Source organism: Diadema antillarum, unplaced genomic scaffold (assembly GCF_040938485.1).
Source record: "Diadema antillarum isolate AM-2024a unplaced genomic scaffold, OU_Dant_1.0 seq00001650_RagTag, whole genome shotgun sequence".
Taxonomy (NCBI): Eukaryota; Metazoa; Echinodermata; class Echinoidea; order Diadematoida; family Diadematidae; genus Diadema; species Diadema antillarum.
The window spans coordinates 123,859-143,152 of NW_027272351.1; the positions used below are offsets into that span (position 1 = coordinate 123,859).

At 37.6% G+C, this 19,294-nt stretch overlaps 1 protein-coding gene across 1 annotated transcript in view; it reads right to left on the reverse strand.

Moving 5' to 3' along the window:
* Window positions 1–19,294, reverse strand: part of LOC139711374 (lipoyl synthase, mitochondrial-like) — a 171,341-nt gene that overhangs the window by 92,739 nt on the left and 59,308 nt on the right. Inside the window, exon 2 of the mRNA XM_071623262.1 lies at window positions 444–524. Within this exon, the coding sequence (XP_071479363.1) occupies window positions 444–446 (3 nt within the window). The 5' untranslated portion in view covers window positions 447–524. The remainder of the gene's footprint in view (window positions 1–443; window positions 525–19,294) is intronic.

A 19,294-nucleotide genomic window follows, 5' to 3' on the forward strand; every position in this document is an offset into this window, starting at 1 on the left:
TTATTTGTTCTTCCAAACAGAAGAACCAACTTTTATGGAGAATGAACATTTGCCTATAATGCTTCTACCTGAGAATTCAAGAAAAATTACTGATAATAATGAATTCAAGTCTGCTTTGAAAACACATCTTTTTACAGTGTAAACAAATATGCAACTTGGTATCGCTGTACTTGCACTTGTATGTTCTGGTATAATCTTTTCCTTCCTTCTACCCATAGGGACATGATACTCTATGTGTGAATGCGCTAGATAAGCACTTTTAATTAGTACTATCATTATTACTAATATACTACTACTACCAGCTTACCGAACTGTCCTGCCATCATAAAAAGTTACCCTCCTCATATCTTTGAGTGTTTCACAAATTGCACATCTAAATTGATGGAAAAAAAAAGGATTTTTGCTCCCTTTACTCAAATAGGTCTCTCAGTCCTTCAACTCACCATAATCGTAGCAGTTGAAGTGCCATGTTCTCCACCTCCCCAGCATTCTCCTATGTTGGGACACTTTGCCTCCTCACAAACCTGTTGGCAGGACAAGCATTTCATACATGTACTGTAATTACACTTTGAACATGTATGTCTAGACTACACTGAGAAGTGATCACTACACAAAGCAGATGGGTGCATTACACACTGAAACACACTTGGATAACGTAAATATGCCATACATATTGGGAATCAGGACTTCCTGACAATTTCATGAGCAGCTAAATTTGCATTCGTGGAGTACAGTAGTGAATGCAGAAATATACACATAGTACACATGTTTGCCTTCATGTCGAGATCACAGTTAATGATAGATTCATCTTAGGCGAGACGGACCGTTAGTCACTGGCATTCCAGAATGCGTCCGGCATGCACGCATTCTCTTCTTCATTCCCGGACGCACGCATTCTACATGCATTGAGAATGCCCTATTGTTAATCCCCTCAGTCTTGTGAATAGAGGCATTCCGTCGTATTCCGAGAATGGGGATTATAGAATCCTCTATTCAAGGCGTCCGGAATGCGTCCGAGAATGCAGACAGCTTATTGAAACCATACTTTTACGTTGCAGCTTCTTTCATGTGTGCCTCTATTGTCTTCCAGTTTTTATACCAGTGAGGTGTTGTCTCACCTCCCTGATTATACGTACCGGTACGTTGTGCACTCCAACACATACGCTGAATGAATGAAGCGAGCGTTTCTTTACACTCCGGCCACCAGCATGATTTGCGCTAGCGCTCTTTCCCAGCTTTTTTTGCAACGCATGCTGTTAGGCAAGGCTCCACACTAACTTTTATTTTTGGTGTCCCGATCGAACATTATTTTAGCATCGTAGATTATTAGAATATTACCGTTATTCATTTCCAAATGTAAAAGCAAACATCCGACATTTATTTTATTATCATACTTAGCCGAATGTTACTGTTTTTCATTTTTGAACGTCAAGGCAGACATTGGACATTTACTTTACCATCAAACGCAGTTGAATGTTACTGTAATTCATTTCGAAATGTAATAGCAAATATCCGACATTTATTTTAGCATCGTATGGAGCAGAATGTTTCTGCTATTCACTTCCAAACGTAAAAGCAATCATCTGACATTTATTTTGGCATCTTCAGGTGCTGAATGTTATTACTAGTGTATTTACTTTCGAAAGTAAAAGCAACATCCAACATTTATTTTATAATCGAACGTAATTGAATATTTTAATTGTTATTCATTTCTGAACGTCAGAGAGATCATTCAATTTTCGACATTTTAGCATCTTCCGGAGCTGAATGTTACAGCTATTTACTTTCGAAAGTGAAATCAAACGGATATTTATTTTATCATCGTATGAAATTGAATTCTTATTCATTTCTGAACGTCAAAGGGATTATTCGACATTTATTTCAGCATCTTCCGGAGCTGAATGTTATGGCTATTTACTTTCGAATGAGTAAACATATGGCATTCATTTTATCATCGTACGTAGTTGAATACTATTGTTATCCATTTCCCAACGCCAAAGCAAACACTTGACATCTATTTTAGCATCTTCCGGAGCTGAATGTTACTCCTATTTATTTTCGAACATAAAAGCAAACGCCAGACATTTTTTTTATCATCGTACGGAGTTGAATATTATTGTTATTCATTTCTGAACGTCAAAGCAAACATCAAACATTAATTTTACCATCGAACGCAGCTAAATGTTACTGTTATTCATTTCGAAATTTAAAAGCAAACATCGGACAATTATTTTAGCATTGCATGGAGCAGAATATTACTGCTATTCACTTCCGAACGTAAAAGCAAACATCCGACATCTAGTCTAATCATCGTACGGAGTTGAATATTATTATTATTTATTTCCGAACGTCAAAGGGAGCATTCGACATTTGCTTTTAGCATCTTCCGGAGCTGAATGTTATTTACTTTCGAGCGTAAAAGCAAACATCCGGCAGGGTGCGCGTTTTGCCCGGGGCAAGTGAAAATCAAAGTCAGGCAAACGTTTAGGAACAAAGGTAAAAATGCTTGCCCGAATCGGGCAAGCAAAAATTTCGAAGCCACCTTTTTCCCCATATTTTCCCTCTAACAAACCCATGAAATCACGCATACGCAAGCCTAAAACTATATAATGACTGTCTAGATCTAGCGATGTCACGATTCAGCTTACCACAAAATTACTCTCGAACACTTACTTAATGCATCACCAACGTTTATATAGAAGAAAGTCCATATATTCCAATACACAACGTGTGTCTCGCCGAATAATGTGTGATGACAAAGCCAGTATTTCGGCAGTAAAAGTAGCGGCAACAGAAGAAACTGACTGTCGTTTTCTGCTCGCGGTAAGCTATACTAGCAGGTGAGTCGAGTGGTGACTTGCTATGCGTGATCTACATCGTCATGTGTAAAGCACAGTCACCCAGAAAAAAGAAAATTCCCACGATGTGTCAAGGTGCCAGACTGGAGTGGGGAGGGGGTGGAGAGGGAGGGAGACCAATCAACAGAAGAAACCGCGCGTATAACTGGCGGATTCTTGGAGGTCACGAACAGTCTGGGGCCTTGGGATGAACAGGGAAAGAATGCTTAATTAAAAATAGCTCAAGTCAAAGACCCAGCACAAACGTAATGATTCTTCATTTCTTTTAAAATCACTCTCTTGTGATTTTGAGGAGCTTAATGTTGGTGTCAGAACGTCATATTTTCATTAGATTGTAACTACTGTACGTATAATACCAGCACAATACTAACATATACCTATTGATTTCATAATCTGTAAAACACAAATTTGACTGCCAGTGACAATAACAAAAAGACTTGTATTTGTTTTGTGCAGGGATTTTTTGTCATAATCCTGACTAACACTTCCGAGTTCATATGAAATTTCGATGTTTTACTGCAGCTTCAACGGCCTGAATTGAATTACTGAAAGATTGTCTAAATGCATTTGAAATGTCAAATTTAGAGAATGCAAATCTATGTGGATGATCATCGGATGTGGGCGATGATCATCCTCATTGATCTGTATACCCTCTAAATTTGACATTTCAAATGAATATAGTAGGCAATGTTTTAGTAAATTCTGAAGCTTTGTGAATCATGAAATTTTTGGCAACCATCCATTTGAACTTCAGGCATGAAAAGCTCCTACAATTCAGCAAAGATAACTCAACAAATCAGAGATAAAGTTCCTTCGAATTGAGAAGTAGCAGGCAGATTTGCTGGGTGTGAGACCACAAGAAGCTTCAGCTTTGCTTTGAGTCACAATCGTGTGTTGTCGGGAAGTTTTCACAAACTCCAGGATCACCCACCCCCCTGCCAACTCCAACATGTTGCTCCCAAACGTGCATGGTGAAAGCATGGCGTCTCGATGTCACCGTCAGGTACTCGAGGCTGCTTTGTTTTTGTCTTGGAATATTGATTCATTTCTTGTCATGACATAAGGGTAGTAATCTTTTTGCATGATTATGTAAAAAAATTGTGATACTGAACTCGTCTTTTTGATGTTTTTCTTTCAGTCCAAAAGGAAGACAAAAATCGTATCATGACGTTTGCAGTTGTTCAAAAGGTCTGCTATCGATAACTCACAGACTACTCCGGTAATCACCCATGCCTGTTCCCAGGCCCTGCACCCAATCCTGCAATTTACACGCGCGCGCGAATTCGTCGTTTTGCCAGCCAGCTGTCGGAATGTGCTTTGAAGCCTGACCTGGCTGGCGTGAATGGGTATCGAGTTTCAATCAACATCGACTGTTGTTTTATTCTTGTATTTCATAGTGTCGTTTCACCTGACAGAAACACAGAAATCAGGAAGGTGTAGGGAAGAGGTTTTTGTTGTGTGTTGCAATGTGTGTGTGCGTGTTTTCTTGTCTTTTTTTTTTCTTCTTCTTTTTTTTTTCCAGTAGGATCGAGGCCAAGGTGGGGGAAAGAGCAGAGTGAAATGAGTACAAGTACACAGTGAAAGGAGTCAGGTAGAGGGGAGGTGGAATAACCAATTACCAGAAGCATTTCAAATATTTAAGTACCATTGTGTGAAAAAAAAGGAGTGCTACACGTATTTTAGTCAGAGCTGCCAACCTTTGGAAGCACATATTAGTACTCAGCAGCTCCAAAATTCGTATTTTTCCACCAGAATTCGTATTTTTTCAATCTCCCTCTTTTTGCTATTTTGAATTAAACTCGTCGACTTATGAGGCCTACAGGCTCTAAACATAACGTTATGACACATGCCGAAGCATCCAGCTGCTGGTCACCAGCACGATAAAGATTCTGAACTATGCAATGTTCAGCGTTGATTGATTGCTTTCTCGCAATGAATGTGTACAAGTGCAAATTTGTACCTCCAAAAACTTGCTGGGCTGATTATGGAAGCTTCCACTATCTAGCAGGGGACGGGGAATGCTTGATCTTCTCAAGAGTGCTTCTGTGTGAGCGGATGCAAAACTCTTTTCTGTGTTTCCAATTATTGTTTACTATTAAAACATAATCATGCGTATTTTTCAGGCTTTTTTCATTTCATTGGATTTTAAACACTAGCATTTATCCGAATTATTCCAATTCCTTTTCCCCTGACTGGAATCGGAAAGTCTGCGATAACGATGATCGCAAAATGCCGCGCTGTGTGTGGAAGCGCCGATGTGGTGCAAACATGTGGCTTCACTTTCAAGTTTAAAGGAATGCGCCATGTGCTCCTGCCTACAAAGACTAGAGGTTACTGCAAGTTCGATGGATCGAATGCGCCATAGTTGAGCTGAGCTGAATGGCTTGTTTACGGTAAACACGCAGTTTATGTTCGATATGAGGAAATCATTACGTCTTTCACGAGGGAAAAACACACAAAACAAACAAACAAACAAACAAAATACACCCACGAACGAATATTGATAGCCAAAACTTTGAAAAGTAATATTAGTGAGCAGTTTTGATGAGCGTGAACTGAAATTAATTGTCATTACACGTTGTATTTTGCTGTCTAACCAGGTGATGACTGCATCTCATTGGACCTACTCGTAGTGAATTTGTCCGGGCATACGAGACCTTTCATGTATTTCTGTGATGGCATTTTTAATTGACTGAATAATCAATCATTTTTGTATTGTTCAGGGAACATTAGATATTCGATTAAGTACACTATAATCGACTGTTCGATGTTTCCTACTATGCGCCAAAAGAAAGGCTATATAGACATAGAATCATGATATCTTGCAATGATTCCTTTAATTCAACTAATGAGCTGGTTCTTCGATCGATATTTCCAGGATATTTACACGCCGTTTAATCCAGTGCGCACATTCTTTCGTCTGGCACGCACCTGGGTGTGGCACCTGTTTTTGTGGAAATTTCCACAAGCATGACAAGGGAGAGGGGTGGGGTGTCAAGTTTCTTCGAGCCGAAGAGACTGCATACACAATCTCTTCGCTTTTAGTTATTGTCATTCGTGTTTTCCCCTTATTCTTTGCTGAAATTGAACATTTAGATTTAACTTTACGAAAGTTGCTATAGCACATGGTTCTTTTTGTTCAATTGTTGTGAGGTGTGACGGTGTATATACAATTTATGTAATTTCTTTTTTTATCATTCTTGAGAGGGGAAAGAAGAGTAAGAGGGAAAGGGAAATAAAACAAACGTCACGTACGCTAAGCATTCACAGGAAGCCGTCTTTTTACACCAGTCACCAGCAAAGTCATCATCATCACCATCAGACATCACTCGAGATAATTTTTGGCTTTGTTTATCAACATTAAGAAACACGCACAGTCCCTCGAGATAAACACCTAGGAAAATAAATAACAAATACAAAGTATCAACACCTCCCAACAACACAAATATTTAGAAAAGACAACAAACAGCACATCGAAGCGGCATGGATCAAACTCCGTCGCTTCGATTCGAAAAAGGATTGCAGCGAAGCGGAGAAATCGCCGTTACAAAAATAACAGTGCAGAGAATTACGTTTAAATACTTCAAAGTATAAAGGGAACGGATAAAGTTAAGTGATATTTCCTAAAATGGAAGAAATCGTACCAAACGAGGTATGAGAAACGACAGAAATAAAACGAAATTTAGTAGTAAGCTTATAGGCCCTAGCAAAAGTTTGCAGCACCGAAAGCTACGCGAAAATGAATACACATTGGAAACTCGATATTGCGACGAGATCCTTGGGATCAAGTAAACGATACAAAAAAAAAAACCACACGAAATTAATTCATTTTGACCGGAAAATAGTTTGTGATAAGTATTTTGCTATATGAGATCTCCTTTAATAGGCCTAGATCTAGACAGTATAAACTATATCAAGTTTCCACAATCTGTCACAGGAAAGAAAGTTCGAGCGCTTTTCACCTATACAGTGCACATCAACGCATGGACAGAAACTCACCTCTATACTTGCACTGACATTGCCAATAGCACACAACACTCTATTAAAAAGTCATTTCGTATTTGGGAGGCAAGGGAAAAGCAGATGAAGAAAAAGAGAAAAAGAAGCAGACATTGGGCAATGGAACGCTCACTATACCCTGCCTCAAATAATGAAGGGTACGAGTATGCAGCTACTCAGGCCAAGGAGGTATGATACCTCCTTGACAACAAGTTGTAAGCTACACACACTATAAATCAAAAAAAAAAGAAGAATGTATATAACCGACAGAAAACGTAATGCCATAAATTTGTTGACATAAAAACCGTAATAATTATGGAAAAATCGCAATGGTTGACATCTCTGCCAAAAACGCACGTCGGGCCACCCAAATTTCAGACATGAAGATTTTGGTGGCCCGATCGGGCCACCAGAAAAAGTCGGATATTTGCCTTACCTTTAGGAAATTAACAGCGGTAACAATCGGCTCCGTATACGAAGATGCTAAAATAAATGTCAGATGTTTGCTTTCAATTTTGGAAATAAATAAAGGTAATCATACCGGGAAAAATAATGGTAATCATAACGGTTACGAAAATCATACGGAGTCGAATATATTCGACCCCGTATGTCACGATGTTTGCTTAATACTGTTGGAAATGAATAACGGTAAGATTCAGCCCTAAAATTAACGTCAGATATTTGATTTTGCGTTCGGGAATGAATAAGGATAACATTCGGCTCCGGAAGATGCTGTTATAAATTTCGACTGTCTGCTTTGGCGTTCGGAAATGAATAATAATATTCAACTCCGTACGATGATAAAATAAATGCCGGATGTTTCCTTCTAAGTTCGAAAGTAAATAGCAACAACATTCAGCTCCGGAAGATGCTAAAATTAATGTCAAGATGTTTGCTTTCACTGTTGGAAATGAATAACAGTAAGATTCAGCTCCGTATGGCGCTAACATTTATGTCAGATATTTGATTTTGCTTTCCTGAATGAATAAGGGTAACATTCAGCTCCGGAAGATGCTGGTCGAATGATTCCATTGACGTTCGGAAATGAATAACAATAATATTCAATTCCGTATTAAGATGATAAAATAAAAGTCTGATGTTTGCTTTTATGTTCGAAATAGCAATAACATTCAGCTCCGAAGATGCGAAAATGAATGTCGAATGTTTGCTTTGGTGTACGGAAATCAATAACAATAATATTCAACTCCGTACGGTGGTAAAATAAATGCCGGATGTTTGCTTTTGCGTTCGAAAGTAAATTGCAATAACATTCAGCTCCGGAAGATGCTAAAATAAATGTCGAATGATCCCTTTTACGTTCGGAAATGAAAGACGATAATATTCAACTCCGTAAGATTATAGAATAAATGTATGATGTTTGTTTTTAATGTTCGGAAGTAAATAACAATAACATTCAGCTCCGGAAGATGCTAGAATAAAGTAAAATGTCGAATGATCCCTTTGACTTTCGGAAATGAATGATTATTCAACTCCGTATGAGATCATAAAATATATGTCCGATGTTTGCTTTAATGTACGAAAGTAAATAGCAATAAATTCAGCTCCGGAAGATGCGAAAATGAATGTCAAATGTTTGCTTTGGTGTACGGAAATGAATAACAATAATATTCAACTCCGTGAGGTGGTAAAATAAATGCCGGATGTTTGCTTTTGCGTTCGAAAGTAAATTGTAATATCATTCAACTCCGGAAGAGGCTAAAATAAATGTCGAATGATCCCTTTTACGTTCGGAAATGAAAGACAGTAATATGCAACTCCGTAAGATTATAGAATAAATGTCTGATGTTCGTTTTTAATGTTCGGAAGTAAATAACAATTACATTCAGCTCCGGAAGATGCTAAAATAATGTCAAATGATCCCTTTGATGTTCAGAAATGAATAACAATAATATTCAACTCCGTACGTTGGTGAAATGAATGCCGGCTGTTTGCTTTTGCGTTTGAGAATAACTTGAATAGCAATAACATTCAGCTCCGGAAAATGCTAGAATAAATGTCGAACGATCCCTTTGACGTTCGGAAATGAATGACTATTCAACTCTGTATAAGATGATAAAATAAATGTCTGATGTTTGCTTTAATGTTCGAAAGTAAATAGCAATTGCATTCAGCTCCTGAAGATGCTAAAATAAATGTCGAATGATCCCTTTGACGTTCGGAAATGAATAGCAATAATATTCAACTCCGTTCGATGATAATAATGTTTGCTTTTACTTCCGAACGAATAGCAATAACATTCGGCTCCGGAAAATACCAAAATGAATGTCAGATGATTGCTTTTACGTTTGGAAGAGAATAGCAATAACATTCTGCTCCATACGATGCTAGATTAAATGTTGTATATCTGTTATTACATTTCAAAATGAATAACACTAACATTCAGCTGCACTTGATGGTAAAATAAATGTCTGTCTGCCTTGACGTTCAAAAATGAAAAACAGTAACATTCCGCTCCGTACGAGCATGCTAAGATAATTGTCAGATGATCCATTTCACTTATGGAAGTGGACAGCAGTAACATTTGGCTCCGTATGACAATAAAATAAATGTTTGATGTTTGCTTTTAAATTTGGAAATGAATGACGGAAATATTCTTCTCCGTATAGTGCTAACATAAATGACAGATTATTGCTTTTAGATTTGGAAATGATTAACGGTATCAATCGGCTCAATTAGATGCTAAAATAGATAGCGGGTGTTTGCTTTCACGTTCGGAAATGAATAAGGATAACATTGAGCTCCGTAAAATGCTAAAATGAATGTCGGTTGTTTGCTTTTACATTTGAAAATGATTAACGGTAACATTCAGCTCCGTAAGGTGCTAAAACACTATTAAATGTTCCATGATTGCTTTTACAATAAGAAGTGAATAACGGTTACTTTCGGCTCTTTACAATGCTAGAACAAATTATGTCGGATGTTTCCAAATGTTTGCAAATGCGGCGCATACTATAGTATTGAATTCAAGCTCACGTTCACGCGACACGGTCTGTTGGCTGCTTTATAGAAAGCTGGATCACTGGTGAATTAATCCCTTTACCGTCAGGCTTTTGCAGACAATAGAGGGATTAATCCAGGTCACCCGTATTGTTAAAGCATTCTCAGTTTCATTCCGGAATGCCCGGCTTATTTCTAGGCCCTGTTAAGCTGAGCATTCCCAAGCGGCGGCCGAAATGGGTATAGAATGCGCGCATTCTGGAGTGCATGCCACAAAGATAAAGGGCATTCCGAACGCATTCTGGATTTCCAACGACTAACGGTCCGGCGCGCCTTAATATACACGTGGACGGAGAGAATGCAGCAATGTTAAGAACACATCAGTGAAAGAGGAAAATCAAACAATCTGTTAAAAAGTAATGAATTTTTTCAGTGCCGCCATCGATGGATGAGAAGACTACTACAGCTTGTGATATCACATGTGTAGAGCAACATAAAGAAAATACTAGCCCTATCACTGAATGTGAATATCCCCACCTAACACTGAGGGCACTAGCTCATTCCACAATATTTTTGTACGTTCTTTATTAAAAAATATGTAACCATGGCAATGCATTGTTGTGTTTTACTCATTTAAAATTAGTAAAATATGCCATCAATTCAATTGCTCAAAAACTAAGGGAGGGAGCAAAATTCACTGGTAATTTGTGTAGTTTTCATGTTGTTACCATGGCAACACTTTGTTCGACATCGATGAAAGACGAAATTTGTTACATCTACATAGTAGTCACACGAGTCGAATTTCACAGTCAAGTGCTGAAAATCCATGATTTTTAAAAATGTTTTTCACTGAAAAAAAGTGGTTACTATCATTGCGGGGGGTGGGGGCCTCCCAGGCCCCCCTCCAGATCTCGGCCGTCGACCGCTCAATTGCGACGAAAATGGGCACACATTGCCTATGATGTAATCTAAAGTACCACAAAGTTAAATTTGAAAAAAATTATCATTTATGCTAAATTATGCTAATTTATTCATAATGATGCATGAAATCAGGACAATTTGGTATAAATCACTAAATAAAGCTCAAAATGGGCACATTTTTGTGTAAATGTTCTTTTAAGTGTCTTGAGCAAATATAAGTGAAAAAATTGTGCCATCAGAAAAAAAGTATTTTATTGTTTTTTAATTTCTTATGTATTTCGTTGTTTTTTCGACTTTGTTTTTTCATTGTTTTTTCGATGAAACTTGTCCGCAACATTGTTCCAATAAAGAAAATATGTTATTAATTCATATTAATCACTAAAACCCCCAAATAATCATACTTTTATGAAATTTGCCTGTAAGCACAGTTTGCATTGAAATTGTACACGAATTCACGTTTTTGAGCAATTTTTGGTCTGACATGCAAGTACATATTTATGCGCAACTTCGGAACCGTGCGCCCGGACATCGCAAATTTGGTGTCAAAAGATGCGGGAGACTCAAAAGAAAAAAGCCATGAAATGTTGCGGCGATAGCTTTTCGCGTTAGCGATACATCGCGCGGAACGTTGAGGGGGGGGCCTCGGAGGCCCCCCCCAACCCCAGCCTAGTTAGGGTTAATACTACAGTGGCCATATGTGCTAAAACTCTTTTCAACAAAAATGGGGATGTTAGTGCAATCCACAATATTTGGTGTTTTTTTTTTTTTTTGCAATTTGTATTCCAAATTTTGTTACCCTAGCAAAACATTGATGACAATAAAAGATGAAGTTTGCACAACTTCACATTATGCCAAATTTCAAGTCAAATTTTCAAAAACTGAGGGAGTTAGCTAATTCCACAATATATTCATATAATTTTCATACAAAAATGCTGTTACCATGGCAACAAATTGTTTAACAATGAAGAAAGATAAAGTTTGCACATCTATGTACTATACCGGTTACATGTGCCAAAATTCCAAGCCAAATGCTAAACTAGAAATGTCGCTATGGCGACTAGTATGCCTCCACCATAATGCATGGTACTCCTCATAGGTCTATAGTACGTCTTGACAATGTGTGATGACAGTTTAACATAAATGGTAAACTATCAAAATGACAGGTTTCTCACAAATGTGTTGAACATTCACTTTCCTTGAACTAGATTTAATTGGATGAATGGCTAAATTTTCTAGGAGTGCAGGTATTTAGGGCTTTGAGAATTTCTTTGACTTTTGACCCTTTCATTAGTTTATGCCTTGAGTAATTTTCAAGGAATGGAGAAAAAAAATTAATTTCAGTATTAAGGAGTAAAAAAAAAAAAGCATTTTAACTTGGCCTTTGACCCTTGACCCTATAATTCCCAAGAGAATCACTGTCAGGTAGAACATACATGTACTAAGTTTCATGATGATACCTTGAGTCACTTTCGAGATATAGAGGAAGAAATTAAATTTAGCACTTTCACTTGACCTTTGACCTTTCGGCAAGAAACATCCCAGAAAATCTCTGTTGGGTTATACATGTATCTAAAGGTCCAGTTAACCTTTGGGAGCAGTAATTTAAAAAATTTTCAAGATATCACATTTGATGCATATGTGTAGGTCTGTTGTATCACAAAACATCCTACCATTTAAAATTTTTGCAATAAAGCCTAAATATACAGTGTATATGGAGATATCAGTATTTTTCTTAAAGCAGAAATTTATAGAGAATCTAGAAATATGACAAGTTTGATATCTACGGAAAGCTAAGAAGCTAGTTAACAAAACTGGATATCTTTTAGACGATGTAACTTTACCCCCAAACTGTTTTTTGAGATTGAAAAAACACCCAATTTCCATGACCACGTAGCTCCGTTCGCTACAAGAGACATCGGATTTGAGCAACGTCACCAAATGTGTATGAGCTGATTTGCTGTACGGCTATATGAGACCCGCTCTGGCAAAACGCGAAACTTCTCGGCAAATGTGATTTCGCGCTATAGCCCGAAAAAGGTCAAAAAATGACCTACCTCAGGGACCAAATTGACATTTTGGTATCACGTTGTAGGGGAAATTGTCTAGTTTCTGATAGATATCAACGACATTTCGAAATACAACCTACAAAATGTGGAATTTTGAAGAGAAAAGTGGGATGTCAATCTCAAAAGTTGGCCAAAATCTTACGTCTAAAAACCAAATCGCCTTCGCTTACGGCGAAAATGACTGTTCTTTTGGCGATCGTGTCTTAGATATTCTGCATTGAACCCTGACACATTTGATGTGTTTCTATACTGGAAGGAGAAAGGCACCACGAGCTGGAATCAGTTTCAGGAATGAGTTTCTACAGCCTGTGTGAATCTGTTGCATTAGATTTTTCTTCTACTCTCACATCCTAAGCCTAAATTTGTCAGCAGGTTTATCAAGATACACTGTGGTTAAATAAACACACATCTTGAACTGGAAGATTAACGGTACCTGATTAGGCTACCCCACAGTTGACTTTTTTCCGTGTTCAATTTTACCTTGAATGTTCATATCTTACCCTTAATATTCTGTTTTTTCCGTATATTATAACCATATCCTGAATGTGTGTATCAAACAACACTCCTTCCGTGTTACTTGATAGTTCTTGAATTGTACAGTCATATATTCGGCTTAAATGTGTCGTTCACGGCCCGCCATTAACTATCAAGAGGTTGTTATTCCTTAGTATTATTTGTTAAGCAGTCGCGAATGACTCGATACTTGTTAGAATCTGAAACCCACATATTCGTTGTATCACTCTTTTTTACCAAATGGTCACGGTCATGTCAACTTAACTGAGCCAAGCATGCTCACCCCAGTACGCTTATCACCCAGACTGTGGGTTTTTGTCACATCAATTGTTTCTGCTGTACGAGACAAAGCTACCGTAAAGTTCCGTGTATAAGACGCACTATTTTTTCGTCGGAAAACGTTGAAAATCGGGGTGCGTCGTATACACGGGTACAGTCGAATCACAGAAAAAAAATCCGTCATGTACACCCAATTTTATGAGGCCAAATTGGGGCCATGTATGCCCATTGACGTTTGGAAGGTAAGCAATCACTAAAACTTACGGATAAATGAGCGATCTTTCAATCTGGACATACACAAAAGCTGCAAATACGAGATAAACTTACATCGGCCTTGTGCAGTAACGATGTATCAATCTGGCCACAGACAACGCTGTAACAGCACTGCTGTATGCTACCGATGTCAGTCTACCAAGCTACCAACAGCCAACCTAGCAGCTGGAATACGCGATGTACAGGTATCATTACTAAATTACCGATACCGTAAAACTTATCAATGTACTAGTATCAATATGGCCATAGACAAAAGCTGTAAAATACGGAGTAGGATCGACACTATGTCACCGTAAATATGAACGATGTGTGAAGCATGCATGCATATCCATGTCGTTCGTTTGCTCTTCATTTCACGAGGCCAGCTAGGATAGCATAGCTACACTGTAGCTAGCTAGCTAGCTAGCAAGTCTTTGGCAAAGGCAGCAGCTGCAGAGAGGCTCCTGCAATGGACTCGCGTGCACACAGCGATCGGATCGAAGCGCGCTTGCCCGTTGTGCGCTGTGTGTGCAAGTCCATTGCTCTCTGTGTGCGTGTGCTGAAATTATAGCGAGCTGCCTTTTGCAAAAGGCTAGCACTGTGCATACAAGCATGGTACACGAGACACACATGTTACTGGTAACAGTGCATGAGTGTAATTACCGTACGCACCGTACGTCTTGCCGTATGATCCCTCTGCTACACTTGTTGATGTTTTTCTTATTTTTCATCATGAACCTTCCAGTCTGACATGCGTCAATATGCGAGACACCCTCTGCTGCTCGTATGACAGCAAAGATCGTACTGTACACTCATGAGTACGATATGCATGACACATGTACCACGATTGAAAGGCGAAACAATAGCAAGTGAGTACGGGTAGTACGGAGACAAGTCTCGCATTTTGCGTCTTCCATATTTTGCCGATGTCCGATGAATACCGTTAAAAGAAAATATAAAAGAAAACGAAAAATAGAGCAAATACATGCTGCATTCCAGGGAAATTTTGAGCTGAAATAATATGTATGACACTCGCAATATTTGTGTGGAAATTTTCGTGTTTTTTTTTTTTTTTAAATTTTAGGTCCGAAAGTAGGGGTGCGTCTTATACACGGGTGCGTCTTATACACGGAACTTTACGGTATTTCCTCTCCGATAGTACACTGTACTTTTTTTTGCTATACTCCACTTTAATGTACCTAAATTTTTCAATTGTTAGCAATCTTGTGTTTAGCACCTGTCTGGACCCAAAGATGGGGGGGGGGGGGGGTAGGGTATGTGGCTGTAACATCCCGGGAACGTGTCCAAGATATGGACGTTCGGAGTCTGATCTTGATTGTGTTCTCATGTGCATTTATGTGCTCGAAATTAGAGCAATTCCTGTTTTACGTGATTTTGGATATACTTTCTTCCTTGAATGTGTCACAATTTATTGTTATTTCTCAATGCATTTCTGGTTCGACAATCAATAACTGCCATAATACTCTATGTGTTAAGTGCTCCGGCTCGTTTACAAAAAACCACATGTCTGCAAGTGTATATAACACACTGCTGGTGTCTCTGATTTGTAAACTATTTGATTACAAATTATTGTTCACATATATACGCAAACTGAATTCTGTTTCTTGAACATGCTTCAAGTCCCTATCAACTCATATAATATCCAGAAAAACCACTGTAGTTCGGTGTGTCGTAACATTGATACCCGGGAATTTCACGCTTAAATTTGTTTAATGTTTTTAAGGTCGCTACTTCGTCTTAGTGACGCAGATTGCCCGCAGTGCTTTTTTGCTTTTTGTTTGCTCCATGGAATTTTCCAACACCTACTGCTCATCCTTTGATATTGTGTACTTGTTCCTTGTACATAGTCCAGCAAGTTACACTGCATTCTTATCACCATCACTTCTTCCTTCCTTATCTCATGTGAATGTTAGTAGTTTTGTTACTGTTCATCGGTGGAATGTTATTTTCGAGCACTGCTTCCAAGAGACATATGGCAACCAAAGTCATGAGCATGCATTCCTAGTAAACAAGTCATTATGTAACTTGTGTTTGCCTATTTTCAAAAATGGCTGAACAAATTAACATAAATCTTCCTCCCACAATGAATAACGAAGTATGTGATTACCAGCCAGCTGCATTGAATTTTTCTTTAAACTGTTCTGACTGTGAAGAAGGTGACAGCACCGACTTTGTCTCATCTTTAAATACAGAAACTCAAGAATTAAAGCTTGACTTAGATACTAATGATGTTTCTGCTCAAAATGTATCCTCTTATTATCATTTGGAAAAAGATATCATCACCTTATCTAATTCAAATTCTAAAGATCTTGTTTCACATATTAATATTAGGAGTTTAAACAAAAATTTTGACCAATTACTTTTACTTGTTAACGAGTTGCAATTCACACATACTATTATTGGTCTCAGTGAAACATGGCTAAAGGAGACGTCACCTTCCTCCCAATTCAAAATCAGTAGTTTTAAATTACTTACCAATAACAGGAATAGGAAGAGAGGTGGTGGAGTAGGTTTCTATGTCAAACGAACTTTAAATTGTCAGTTGCTACATGAATATTGTATCATTTCAGAATGTTTTGAGAGTATTTTCATTGAGGTTATAACTCCACACAACGGTAACATTATTTTTGGGGAAATTTACAGGCCACCTCATTCCAACCCTTCTGAATTTATTGAGTTAGTTCACGGACTTCTTTCTGACAAATATTTTGCCAATAAGACATGTATTATAATGGGTGACTTTAATATAAATCTTTTTAATTGCAATGATACTCCAATCTGCCAAGATTTCCTCAACCTTATATGTTGTCAAAATCTTACATTCCCCTTATAAGAAAACCTACTCGTATATCTGATGCTACTTCTTCTCTCATTGATAATATATTCATTAATAATTTATCTTTTGATGTTACACCTGGTATTGTTGTTTCAGATCTAGTATTCGCACTTGTTTCCCAGTTCTTCACGAGAAGAACACCAACTCATAACTCTGGTTTTTGTGATATGTCTGAATGTAATCTAAATAGACTTAGGGAGGGATTGAGGTCAGTTGACTGGTCTCCTATTTACAGTTCTGGAAATATAAATGCGTCTTTTGACATTTTTATGAATATTTTAACAACAAATTGTAATAGTTATGTACCATTAATAAAACGATCTAGATCTAATTATAAGAAAATACCAAGACAACCATGGATCACGAGATCTCTCCTTAAGTCTATCAATAAGAAAAATAGATTATATTGTAGATACCGTAAATCCCCAAATGCTTCAAACAAATCTGTTTATATTCGTTATCGAAATACGCTTACATCTACTCTACGTACAGCTAAGCAACAGTATTTCTCCAATCAGTTTGACAAATGTAAGTTCGATATAAAGGGTACGTGGAAGGTGATTAACACAGCTTTAAACTCCACCGTAGATAAAAATTCCCCAAATTCCATTTTTAAAGACCGTTGTTTAGTAGATGAACCAGGGGCGATGGCGGATGTATTTAACGACTTCTTTGTTAACCTCGGGCCAGATCTTGCCAGCAAAATACCGCATTCACGGACACCTTTTCATTCGTTCTTCGGGGAAAGGAACGCACTGACTTTCTTTTTCGTTCCTATTGTTGATGATGAAATTAAAGAAGTTGTTCGTAAAATGAATAATTAAAAAAGTACAGGTGATGATGGTATTTCAATTTTTCTATTAAAAAATGTGATAAATGAAATAGTTTCTCCTCTTGTTTATATTTTCAATCAATCTTTATCAAGCGGAAAATTTCCTGATAAGATGAAAGTCGCTAGAGTTGTTCCTATATACAAAAAGGGTTCTAAAGAACATGTTAATAATTATCGCCCGATATCTCTTTTAACTTCAATTTCAAAAATTTTGGAAAAGCTTGTCCATAAAAGAACTCTTAGATTCCTTGTTAATTGTAATATTCTTTCGAATTTTCAGTTCGGTTTCAGAAAGCAACACAGCACTACCCACGCTTTATTGGCTTTTATTGATAAAGTGGCACATGCTCTTGACGATGCTTCACACACCATCGGTGTTTTTATTGATTTCTCGAAGGCTTTTGACACGATAGACCATGATATTCCCCTTTATAAGTTAAGGCATTCGCGGGACGGCTTTAGAATGGTTTAGAGATTATCTTACTCATAGAAAGCAGTATGTTTATTTTAATGGTCATGAGTCCTCAATGAAATCAATTACATGTGGTGTCCCCCAGGGTTCCCTACTCGGCCTGCTATTATTCATCTTGTACATAAATGACCTCCAAAATTCATCAGAGATTCTTTCTTTTATAGGCTTTGCAGATGACACAAATGTATTTCTTTCACATCATAATTCTAATACGCTTATTCATATGTTAAACAACGAACTGAAACTTGTTCAGTCCTGGATTCATGCCAACAAGTTATCACTAAACATTGATAAAACATATTATATGCTGTTCAGTAACTCTTTGCAACTTATTCCTGGTCATGTCCAAATTAATGGCATTAATTTAACGAAGGTTGATAGTATTAAGTTTTTAGGACTGTATATTGATAGTGATTTATCTTGGAAGTCTCACATCAACTTTTTAACCAAAGTTTTATCTAGGAATGCAGGAATTCTAAATAAACTAAAAGATTATTTCCCCACCAATATATTGCAAATTATATACTCAACTATGATTTCCCCTTACCTCAACTACGTAATACTGGCATGGGGTAACACGTCCCAATCTTTGCTTGACTCGCTCTTTCTTTTACAAAAGCCCGCTATTAGAATAATTAATAAGACTGGGTATTTATCTCATACAGATGAATTTTTCCATAAGAATAGAATTTTGAAATTGTCAGATTTGTTTTATTACAATTTAGGGATATTCATGTATAAATTATCCAAAAATGATCTTCCTGATATTTTTTTTGCATATGTTTAAAAGAAATTATTCTATTCATAACTATCCCACCCGCCAACGTGACGATTATCCCCTACCATGTACCCGAACCATTTTCGCGAAAAAAACAATTATGTATACAGGGCCGAAATACTGGAACGATCTCCCCATAGAACTCGCAGGTTGTTTGTCTTTGTCGACCTTCAAATACAAATTAAGACAGAATTTATTGAATAATTACATTGCGTAAGTCCATTGAAATTTCCTTCTATCTTGTTTATGTGCCTTTTCCTGCTGTGTTGGTTGTTGTCATTCAAATCAGTTAAGCCTCTCTGTTTGCGCTCTCTTCACACCAGTAGCCCTTTTAGACTGCGTTAATGCAGTCTCAGCAGTCTCGGAACGCGTAAACAGCTGGCTTGTTGTTGTACTCCCCTCAGTGCTATACTGGCTGGTAATTCTAATTCTAATTCTAATTTTTCTTTGAACGTTAGTACTTGTATGTTCACTCTTTAGGTTTCCCGTATCTCTTCCGAGGACTCGCA